The sequence below is a fragment of the Triturus cristatus genome, chromosome 8, assembly GCF_964204655.1.
Source record: "Triturus cristatus chromosome 8, aTriCri1.1, whole genome shotgun sequence".
Taxonomy (NCBI): domain Eukaryota; kingdom Metazoa; phylum Chordata; class Amphibia; order Caudata; family Salamandridae; genus Triturus; species Triturus cristatus.
The window spans coordinates 859407907-859420528 of NC_140591.1; the positions used below are offsets into that span (position 1 = coordinate 859407907).

General features: G+C 47.0%; 1 protein-coding gene across 1 annotated transcript in view; it reads right to left on the reverse strand.

Annotated features, from left to right (window-relative positions):
* LOC146805179 (SH2 domain-containing protein 1B-like) overlaps positions 1 to 12622 on the reverse strand; it is a 286048-nt gene that overhangs the window by 254024 nt on the left and 19402 nt on the right. Inside the window, exon 2 of the mRNA XM_085622374.1 lies at positions 2324 to 2384. Coding sequence (XP_085478500.1) covers positions 2324 to 2384 — 61 coding nt within the window. The remainder of the gene's footprint in view (positions 1 to 2323; positions 2385 to 12622) is intronic.

Sequence of the window (12622 nt, forward strand, 5' to 3'; positions counted from 1 at the left end):
AGTGGAGTCAAGTGGGATAGAATGGAGTGGGGTAGATTGGGATAGAGTGGAGTGGGGTTGATTATTATGAGTGCGGTCGATTGGATCACAGTGGAGTGAATTGGGGTAGTTTGAAGTGGAGTAGATTGAAGTGGTGTGGGGTAGATTGGCATGGAGTGGGGTGGGTTAATTGGGGTGGGGTAGATTAAAGTGGGGTAGATTGGAGTGGAGTGGGGTAGGTTGGGTACAGTGGAGTGGATAGATTGGGTGGAGTAGAGTTAGGTAGATTGTAGCAAAGTGGAGTGAGGTGGGGTAAATTGAGATACATTGGAGTGGAGTGGGATAGACTAGTGCGGAGTGGGATAGGTTGGAGTGGCATTGATTGGGGTAGGGTAAGTGGTGTGGAGTGGAGGGGTGTGGAGTGGCGTGTTGTCTTGTGGAGTGAGTGGTGTAGATTGGAGTGGCATGTCGCAGAGTCTCTTAGAGTGAAGGGGTGTAGTGTGGAGTGGCATGTCGTAGAGTGGAGTGGCGCAGAATGGAGTGGCATGGCATAGAGCAAAGAGTGGCATGCAGTGGCCTATGGTGGAGTATGCATGGTGTGGTAGCAAACTGCCTTTACAGACAACACATTTTCAATCGAAATGACAATTACATGTGCACCAAAATACATTTTTTACTGCACACAAATGATAATGTGTGCAAATGTCCTCACCTAGTGCATTGATGTGTTTTAATCATATTGAAACATTTTTACCACACTTCAGAATTACAAAAAAAGTGCTTCATTTGTACTAATTCTGATATATTCTGAAACATTAGCAAAGTTCTTTATTTTGTTCTGTGCTATACACATACTTAGATACTCAGCAGGATTGTCACGTAAATTCTCTCACTTTGAAATCAGTGAAAGAAGAATAAACACCAAGCTCCATAGAAGACAGAGCCTGACATTTGACCTCTGTCTTTGAATGCACAGCAAATGTGAAAAGCTGAGAACAAGATCTAAATCCCTGTTTACATAAACCAAGGTTAGGGGGAGAATACAGTAAACAGGGTTTGGGCAATGGGCGACAACCTAAAGCAAATAACGCCAGAAAATAGAAAGCCAGAAAAATGTGAGTAACAAAGACAATGGTAAGTATTAGGCAGAATGCATTCCTAGGTCAGCTTTCTGAATGTCCCCAAGATGTCTTTAGCAAACCTGACAGCAACAGCTGTGCTGTCTGGTAGGCTTCGACTTAAAAAGGCAGGCAGTGAACCGGAGAATAAAATGGTGCTCCAGAAAACCCTATTTGTCTCCCAAAATGTTTGTGTGCAGTGTCCATTATCATGCAGAGTTTTTTTATGTAAATATGCCTGTCATTGCTATCTGTCTTGAAGGCTGTATAACATTATACCGACAATCTTATTTGAACAGCGTTTTTCTAATAAACCTTTTAATGTGAAATAGGCACTAAAATAACATTTGTTGTGAGTGTCTCCAAAGGAAGCAATAAGAGAAGTACTTACTCACCAAATATTATAGAATTGCTATCATCTTAAAAACAAATTTACACAGTGATAACATAATATTTCACCAAAACATCTTTTGAGAGTAAGAAAACGTATAAACTTGCAGAAACAGGGGAAATTGGAAAGCAATCAATTTTGTACTACAAGCGTAAGTGGGTCTAGTTGTAGGAATTATTGATATTAAATTCTGGGATAAATTAATCACCTATATAGAGGTAGCACATATAATTAGATGCTCAGTATTAGGAGATATGAGGAGGAGCGATATCTAACCACCAGGCTCAAGATTTTATATTTTTTTGGTAAAATGGGTTTAGGCTACACAGTTTGATATACTACTTTGAGATTAATAGGATAGCTAAGGTTTTTTGTTTTTTAATCATGTACGATTTTTCAACTGGTACAATATTTGCAGTCAATTAACAGCCTTGAAAATAGTAGGATAGCTTGTGAAGCATGTAATGGCTCTGCAAAGAAAGACTGCTCTAAGCCGTGCAAAGATAGACTACTTTTAAATAATTCCACTCTACCCGCTGCACAAAGAAGGCTATGCGAAAATGAATGCACTGTTTTGAAGTAAGTTCTAAATGAAGAGCCTATATCTTTTCGAATTTAACAAAAACAATGATTACATATATCATGATATTAAAAAGTGAAATTATATATATACATTTTTTTAAAGGATTTCTGTATGAAACTTGTTAATTTTTAATGTTGAAAATAAATTGACAAATGTTTGATATAGAATTAAAATCTTTCAATTTGTACTGGCGTAGAGTTTTATGCCTCGGCTTTTTCATAACATACGGAATCCATCTTCTTTAGCACTTACCTCAATCTTAAACTTGCTGTTGCTCTTGAAAATTCGATAGGTATAGATAAGCCTCTCAAATCTGTGAACAAATATAAATTTGTTAAATTCTTCAAGTATGTTCTGGTTCCATCAGTTGAATATTGGAAACACAAGCAATGGCAGTTTTTCAGGTCTGGCAAGACACAGCTTAACTGTTTCACACAGCTAATATGATCTATACCCAGAGAGAGGCAACTGGCCAGCCCACCGTCCCCACATCTCCATCATTTATCACCATTTTGTTAAGTACTACTGTACTGCACATTAGATGTCAAGTTTTGCTAAGCAGGCCTCGACTCTCCAAATTGTAGATCAGCAAGGAAAGCAAGGCATACTTTAGGAGGTGATGAGGGTTTGAAACAAACACAGAATGACACAAGCTAAGAACAATTAATAAAGCCCTCTACCCAGCGGAACCATGACCAAGATCTTGTGTTTCCAGCCAAAATCGTGCACCAATTTGGTCCCTTCACACCCACTCGGACACCTGCCGCCATCGAGAACTAGGGGGTAGAGCCTTATGGGAGCGGGGATCTGCCGCAGGATGGAGACAGACTGAGAGTCCAAAAGACAGAGCGGGCTGCAGCAAGCCATGATGACGGGCCACAGAGAAAAGACTTCAGCCAGACCCAGGAGCCTGCCGCCTCAGGCTTGGCTAGTAAGCGGTGGCGAACTGGAGATGCCCTCCTTTTTCACTCTCTGCTGCACCTGATTGATACCATGGGTGCCCGCTTTGGGTGCTATGGGAAGACAAGAGAAATTAAGCACCTAGTCTGGGGAAATGGTGGGGAGGGGCGGCAGCAACATCACAAGAGTGGACCCAGCAGTAAGCAGATGCAGGAACTCCTGTCCTCCTAGTACATGCAGCGGGGAGGAAGAGGACGATGTCTGGACAAGCGAGGCCAGGCTGTGCCACCGTCAAGATGAACAGTCAGGCGCACCCACGTGACACTGAAATGCCTAGAGACGTGGGCGCGCCTGGCCTGAGGAGCTAAGCAGTGGAGGCGCTGCAAAGGGGACTACCTACTGAACCAGGCCCACAGGAGAGGAACGTAGCAAGAAAACATACAAGATACACCCCCCTTCATAAACATATGCACTCCCCTTCATACACTAACACAGATCCATAGTGAGAAGTGCTGAATCTGAACCCCCCCCCCCCGCTGAAAATCAGATTGCTTCTTGGTGTGAGCACAGCACCTAGAAGAAGGACCCATTGGCGCAGTCCAAGGAGCTTGGACAATCCAGAAGCTATGTTGCCCCTCTGACAGGAACAGATGTCAAGTGACTGGCACAGTTGGGCTCAAGAATCAGACTGAGGACCTTCCTTGGGGAACACTAAAAATACATGACCGTCCTATGCACATACTTGGACCAGAGGGCTCAAGCCTCATTCCCGCCCTGGGGGGTGGTTGGGGGCCGATCTGAATCTGGAAACTGAGGGCCCGATTCACAAAGGTAAAGTTTAACCAAAGGTCTTAGTTTAGACCAAAAGACTAACTTTACTACTTTTCGGTATTCACAATGGTAAGTTACGGGTAGTACATAGCTTTACAAATGCAGAGTTTCTGCACTCAGGGCGCAATCTCTGCAAATTCCGCCGGAGTGCGTCAACTCCGCAGTCCGAAAGGTACTACTCAAAACTTACCTTTGTGAATACCAAAAAGTGGTAAAGTTAGACTTCTGTTCTGAACTTAGACCTTTGGTCTAACTTTACCTTTGTGAATCGGGCCGTGACTGTACAACTACCGAGGGACCCTTGACGGTGCGTAGTTGATGCCTGGGAGGGAACATCCTTCAACATGGTTAAAACCAAGATAGACAAGTCCTGAGACATGAAAGGGTTGGAACTGTCACTTACACTAAGCGCAGGCCCCGATGAACCCTTGTTGAAAACAGTGGAGGTCACGCTGGGTGGAGCAATATGGGGACATTCTTGGGCAATCCCATAGAGGAAAGGATTGATGGATGTGGGGCTCTTTAGTATGGACCACAGGAAACCTGCCACAAGGTTCACAGACGTTGAAAAGATGATTGCTGAGGTAAACCCTGAGGTGGGAGTCTGGGAAGCATAAGTTAAAGAACTTCTAGCGCAGTGACAAATATCTGGGAGCGAGCAAAGAATGCTGAAGGCAGTGTGTGTGTTGAAACAATATCCAAATAACAGGACTTCCTAAGAAAATGGAAGGTCATAGTGCAGAACTATTTCTGGAACAATGACTCCCAGAACATTTATGATGGAACTCACTCAAACCTTTCACTGTGGAACCAGCCTACCGAGTCCTGCTGGGCTCCACCTAGACACATGGTGGCCAGAACGCTGAATCTTAGGGATAGGGACTGTATCCTCCAGGTGGCGCAGGCACATCACCCATGGATGGTGGAAGGGAACACGCCCACCTCTTCCTAGCTTTACGATATTAATATTAAGACAGAGGATCTCCTTTCTTCAGGTTAAAGCCAAAATGAGTTAATTGTACTGGACATACATGCTTCTCTATCCTGCTAAGCTCTGAGTAGTCAAGGAAAGGACATCCTACTTCTTTGCAACACCAGAAGATGCCAGTCAATGGCTGGATGAAAACGGAACACCCAGAATGGCGAGTGATGGCTGGAGAACCTCTGAGTCAAGATTGTGGTGAAGGGCGGCATGTCGGAGGGCCAGGGTATCTGGATGGCCCACAAGACAACAAGTGGAATCTGAAAGGTCCAGAGTGGTGGCAGAAAGGGAACACTGTAGACACTCTCAGGAGGTGGCATCGCAGGGCAGAGCCCTCTGTGACACTCCAGGCTCTGAAGAGGATGATATGGCGGCCCTCCTTCAATGAGGCTCTGATGTGACCCCATGGTTGCAGATAACATTGTCTGACTTATTTTGAAGCTATAATACTTGAATCATTTCCTGCATAGGACCGATAATGATAATTCGCCAGTACCCCATGGGCACGGGCAGTGGGGGCAACAATGACAGCAATGAATGCATGCTGAGGTAGGAGGCTTGGAAACTAATGTTGTAAATATAACGTGACTCATCCTCACACTTCACATTTGAGAGCATAAACACATAGGGAGTGTAATCAACCCTTTGCTCATTACGTTGTAGGTTTCTCTTTGGTGTCTTCATTTGGGGGAGAGAGGGTGACGGACCTTTCCATAACTGGGGATATAAACAGTTTTAAGCTTATACAGTGAAAAAGTTACGTGGGGCTGGTGGAGTTGGGTTACTTATAGTTCAGATGTTTTTGAGCAGATCCAGTTACTGGATAGATAGTGGGTGGGAGGGCATGGCAGGAGTATGGAGGCACTGGATGCTGTCTTGGAGGGGATTGGGCTCGCTCAAAAACGATTACTGACAAAGCTGTCTAGAGGTTTAAAATTCTCTGGTGGAACTTGAAGGACTTTGGCAATATAATTAAACTGGGGATTGTAGCCCAATACATCCGACGGAATGCCCAGATGTTATACTACTTGAAGAAACACACCTGATGGGTACTCACTGTAAAACTTTGGGTAGTGGACAGTATGTTGCACTGGCACACGCAGGCTACTACCACAGGGTGGAAATACTGATCAAAAAGAGTCCCCCTTTTCGTGCAACTAAGAGGTGGTTGGACCCTAGTGGCACCGTTATAGGGGTACAAGGAACCAGGGGAATCAAGGAATTCACTATTATCAATTCACATGTCTCCCACGTTTTTAGAAAAGCACACTAGAGAAAATTGGTCCAATCCTGTGGAAGTGGGTGCCACCCAGCCAATTGTGGGATGTGACTGCTGATACCGTTGCCCCAGAACTAGATAGAACAAGGCCTGTGGTTGATAGAGAACCCCAACATACACCATTGGTGCTGTTTGCCAAAACACTGTGGCTAGTCGATTTCTGGAGATTGAAACACCCCGTGGACAGGCAGTATTCAAACTTCTCTGGGGCAAACAGGACCTGCCCCAGACTGGAATATGTGTTTACACCTGCTGGAGAGGACCCCCAATAGTAAAGGTGGAATATTTAGTGCAAGGGATATCTGAACACTAGCCGCTGATGGTGTTCCTGGGAAGCAATGCTTAATCCGTGGGAACTCACTGGAGAGTCAATGCACGGGAACTGAAGGATCCACTTGTCAGCTACATTAATTTTATTGGATGTTATGGACCACAAAAATCCATTCAGTCACTCACACACCCATGTAATATTTAGATTTTTAAATAACTTATGTAATTTAATATTATTAAATAGTTTATTTTTTACCTAAAATAATACTAGAATAAAATCACTTAAAAAATGTAAGGTGGGGGGCGTGGCTACAGCAGCCACCAAGATGGCCGCATCTTCGTGAGGCTCCGGCACAGGCAGTCCGCCATCAGCTCTAACCATCGCTTAGATGATACGTGACCTGATCCAGAACATCTGCCAGCACACAGCGGACCCCCGAGATCTGCTTTAAGGTGACCCAGGTGGTGTTGCGGGACGGGGGCCGGCAGCAGCACGTGAGGGGAGTGGGCACTGCCAGCGCAGCCTCGGAGGCCCCAAGGTACAGGGACCATGGGCGAGCCAGAGGCCGGGGCCATCGGGCCCCGCTGGCTTAAGAGCCAGCTATCCCCTCGCCTCCCTCTGCTGCCTGCACAGAAGCGCCTAGAAAAACACGGCCCGGCTGAACACGGAGCACAGGCCATATTTGGAAGACGGCGGGCCGTGTCTCAGAGACAGGATGGGCCCGCGAGACATCAGACGCGTGGGGCATACGAATGCCCGGGCCCAAACACCGAGCCTCAGCTAGGGCCTGTAGTGCCGGTCGCCCCTTCTCTGTCTCCCTCCTCCCTGCAATATTGCCACACAGCACCCGGGGATTGTGCGCCACGGCTGGGGCCAGAACAGAAACTACGCCAGATTTGGGGGAAAGTGGACCAGGCCTTGGAGATAGGCTGTGACCCGAGGGGTTGATCCCCCCCCACTGCAAATTGTCACGCGCTGTGGGATCCCGCAACAGGGCAGCGCCATCACCCTGGTACGTGGAGGGAGCTGTGGTACGACGGTTGGGGTTTTATGTGCCTGACACCTATAAGGCCTTTAACGATCACCCCCCTCTCTGCCCCCTACTAACCCACTGAATATGCCACGGGGTGAGGCGTGCTCTCTCCTGTACCATTGACTTGCAGTGGCTAAGTCACACAAGGGTCCTGGAAGCACCACACACTCATAGGTTACCTCCAACCTAGGAGCAATTACAGCTACAGCACTCCCCTCCCTTCACTGCAGACTCCTACCTAGAGGTAACGGACGCACCAGAATGGGACGCACTGACCCCAAATAGCAGCTGCTTACGTTTGACCGCGCCAAATTTGCGGGGTCCCATGACGCTAATTCAGACACAGAAGACACCTCGGGGAGAGGCCAGGACGACATACCCGCGAGCAATATGGGGACGCTGATGGCAGAACTAAAGGCTGGTTTCAGCCCAATGGATGCCCGCTTTGACACACGCTCAGGCCGCATTGACAAGATGGGGAGAAGATTGATCAGCAGGGGCACGGCTAGGAGAGGCAGAGAACATTTTCTCAGACCTAGAGGACACCTCCACGGCCACGCAAAAAAGACTGGAAAAGGTTAAACGCCTATTGAAATAAGTCATGGTGATAAACGAAGACCTTGAAGTAAGGTCACGCTGCAACAATATACGAAATTCCAGAATTACTGAAACAACAAACATGGGACGCCCAGAAGTCTATATAGAACAGCTACTGTTGGACCTGTTTGATCACTATAATTACTCAGCAACATTCGTGGTTGAACGTGCGCACCGATCCTTAGTCCTGCGCCCCCCGGTAGGCACACCACCCCGGTACTTCATGGTGCGCCTTCTCAACCATAGAGACAGGGACAGTACGCTCAGAATGGCCAGGGAGAATGGACCATTGCGGTATCAAGGAGCTGACATTTTAATATTCCCTGATTTCACACCTGTTACACAGGAGGCCAGGAGGAAATTCAATGATGTTAAGAATACGCTCCGCACAATGGACATCAAATACGCCATGTTTTACCCGGCGCGTCTCCAGATTGAACACAAATGGCGCTCCAGAATTCTAGACACCCCTGCAGATGTGGTCGCCTTCTACAAGAAAATACAAGCGGGGACCCCTTCACGCACCCCACCTTCGCATACGGATCGGGAAATGGAAGTTCAAAATAGTTTATTGCCGGGCACGCAAGATGAATCTTGAAATTGCTGGGCTACACTTGAAGATCCTTAGCTACAGCAAGTTGGACATAAGACGGGCGCTCACGTGCCTCTTCAAATTTTGTGGTTGGTTAAAAATACAGGCATTTATCTCATTACTAAGGACTGCCATGGCAAAGTCGGCGTCACGCCCCCCCTTGCGTACGCCAAAGGCTCCATAAAAGGGGAAAGTTTTTTTCTGTTTACCTTAGTTTTTGTTTACATAGAGATCTGGGGAATCACTGGATGAAGTTTTATTTGGTGTGGGAGGGGGGATGGGACAATTGGGGAATGTTTCATTTAGTTATTGCGATGAAAAGTTTGAATTGTCTTGTATTAATGCATATGATACTGATGGTTTGCTCCCATAACGACAATGACATTTAGGCCTAACACGCCCAGTTATTATTGCCGCCCTCACCATGCCTGGGACAGTAGAACTCCTTTACATCCTGGAATATCCGCTGAATCAACTGCCCGCGGACAGGGAAACAGGTACTCTCCTATCTAAGCAGACACAATGTAAAAATCGCCCTATTACAGGAGACTCGCCTATATCCATATATCGAACCCTTTTTCGCAAAGCAGTGGGGACCACATGGGTATTTCTCCTACTATAGTTCATACTTCAGAAGCACTTGCATACTAATTCACAAAACTGTGCCTTTTGTCCTCAAGACCCAGTACTCAGACCCGATCGGCAGATACCAGTACATTAAAGGTAAACTAGCAGATCGGGAGATCCTCATAATTATGTCTATGCACCAAATATTGATGACCCAGAGGTCTTCTGGAAGATGTTTAATCGCCTGGATGGGCTGGGGGAGAATCTCTGGATACTGGGAGGGGACCTGAACATGACACAATGCCCCCGAATGGACACAACCAGCACACAACCCCCTAGTAAACCCCACACCGGGAGGCATTCCAACATATTATTGATTCGTATCTCCTTTTGGATGTGTGGTGCACTGATAATCCGTCCACACCAGGGTTCACTTACTATTCAGCATCACACGACAACTGGTCTAGACTGGACTATTGGTTCCTCTCACCAATGGTGCACCAATGGGAAAACAACATCACAATCCTTCCAAGAATGCTGTCAGATCACAGTCCACTCATATTGCAGCTTCAAATACCACACAGTTGCCCAACGGCCTATAGCTGGAGGTTTCATGGGGAGGCGCTATTAGATCCAGTATTCTGCATTGAAGTAGTTCATGCATCCATCACAGAGTATTTTGATTTAAACACAGGCACGGTCTCTGCCTAGGGAACAATGGGAGGCCTTCAAGGAATAAATCCGCGGGGTGTGCATTTCCAAACACGCAGGCATTTTACGAGATATCAGCACACAACTGCAAAAAGTTGAAAACGCCCTTCACATACAGGAACAAGATGTGTAGAGGGAGGGGACACAGCTGACGAACCACCGTCACACTCTTCTTATGGAATTCCGGGATCTGGCTGATCGGGAAATCAAATACATGGGAAAATTTGCCTAGGCGTGACGGTATGGGGAGGGTCAAAGGCCAGGGCGCACATTAGCTAGACTATTGCTCCCAAATAGACAGCAAAACTATATAGCCCGGTTATACTTGGATGCTGGAGACATTGTCACCGGCAGCAAAAACATCATACAGGAATTCAAAACATATTATCAAAACCTATACACATCCAACACCACATCTAATCAGTCAGACATTGCCTCCTACCTCGCAGACATAGCCATGGTGTGGTTATCGAATGGGCAGCAGGAATTCCTCAATGAGCCACTAACCCTTGAAGAGGTCACACATGCTATTATCGACTTAGATGGCTCTAAGGCGCCAGGACTGGATGGGCTCACTGGAGCCTTTTATAAGGCTTTTAAGCAGCAGTTGGCCCCTCAACTCCTTTTTCTATGTTATGAATCCCTAACTACGGGGGAATTACTGCCCACACTCCGCGAGGCTGCCCTCACGATCTTACTGAAACCCGGTAAGAACTCCAGTAAAAGTGCATCATATCGCCCATTTCCCTTACTTAATTTAGATAATAAAATCCTAGACAAGGTCTTAGCCAACAGGATGTCACATTTGATAGAACAAATTATTTCACCGGCTCAGGTCGGATTTATCCCACCCCCTCGACTTCTCCTAACCTCCGGACACTGTTTGCAGTTTTAAACAAGGTGGCCCCCGATATCCCAGCTGCAGTGGCCCTCTTGGATGCGGAAAAGGCCTTTGATTCTGTAGAATGTCCATTCTTGATGGCCGTTCTAGCCAAACTAGGAATTCCTCTGAACTTTATATAATTGATTATGCTGCTATACTCTAAACCAATTACACGCCACAGAATAAATGGATCGCTTACGGATGCTATACATATTCACAGAGGTACTAGACAAGGGTGCCCTCTTTCCCCCCTCCTTTTTTTTTTACAGTTGAACCATTGGTGAGGACCCTTCAAGATAAACATATTCACCGCGGCCTACAGCTCACATATGGCCCCTTGTTATTGTCTCTATATGCAGATTATATTTTACTGTTTATATGACACCCCGAAGACAATCTACCCCCACTCATGCAGGAGATAATACAATTTGGTTGACTATCAAGGCTGTGTAACAACTGGGCCAAATCAGAAATAATCCCACTCACAGATTCCATGCAACCCATATAATCAGAATATCCCTTTGAATGGGCATCAGATGGCACTAAATACCTGGGAATACACTTGCATACAGACAGAGAACAGGTTCTTCAGACGCAATTATGGACCGGCAATAGACACGTTGACCGCGCAAGTGGAGAGATGGATAAAACTACCCCTCTGCCTAATGACGTGAATAGCCATTATTAAGATGGTGGTACTGCCACGTTTTTTTATATCTATTTATCAATATTCCTATCTGTTAGAAATTGGATTTTTAGTAGGCTAGGGCATGTGCCAAAGCCAGGCAGAAACCACCACTCTAGTCAGGATAAGGAAGTTACACTCCTAAAAGAACCCCTGCTCATCCCCTTGGTAGCTTAGCACGAGCAGTCAGACTTATCGTAGAGGCAGTGTGTAAAGAATTTGCACATAACCAACAGTAATACAGTGTAAGCACTACAAAAGGACACTACACCAGTTTAGAAAAATATCCAATATTTTTATATACTTAAGACAAGACCAGAAACGATAAAAATCCACAATACAGAACTTAAAAATACACAGTTATCAAAATACGCTTTAAAAACAGTTCCTTGATGTCCATAGCTCCATCCGGGGCTATCATGGCATTGTGAGCAAACAAATCCAAACAGTTCTGGCTGACCACGGCGTCACGGGCCAGCTACGGTGTCGGGAAGACCTGAATACAGTACCTTTTAGAAATGCAGGACGTCGGCGACCTCTCGTTGAGCTTGCGAAAACACAGCGACTGCAGGCGTCGGTTCCGGAGGTCGGTGCAGGAGTCGTTGGGGCCCTCGAAGTCACACGTTTTGCAGGTCGATCTCCTCTCTGTTGGAGTCGGGAGCGCTGGCGTCGTGTGCTGGGGTGCAAAGTGCAGTGGTACAGCGTGCGGTGCCCTCAGGTCACGGTGTGGGCAGCGACTTGGTGGCGGCGTCAGATGGCGTCATTGGTGAGACCATGGTCGCGGTGTGAGATGAAGGCGGTGCTCGTCACGGTGCTGGCAGGTCACGGTGCAAGCAGCGTCGTCTTCATTGCTGAAGCTCTGTCGTCGGCTGACAAACTGGAGTCGATGTCGCCGGCGTCAGTAGGCCAAGGCTGTGGTGCGGGATGAGGGCGGTGCGTCATGTAACTTTACGAGCGGTGCCCTCGAACCCCGGTGCAAACAGTGGCATCGATTTCGGCATGGAGCGTCGTCATCGGAGATAACAAGGCGTCATCGTGAAGCGAGGCGGTGCGGAGTGCGGTGTCCAAAGGTCGCGGGGCGAGAAATGGCTCGGTGGCAGCGTCAGCAGGCGTCGTCGGTGAGACCAGGGTCGCGGTGCGGCATTGCGGCAGTGCACTCTGCAGTGCCAAGGCATCGTCGTGAAGTGAGACGGTGCGGAGTGCGCTGCTCACAGGTTGCG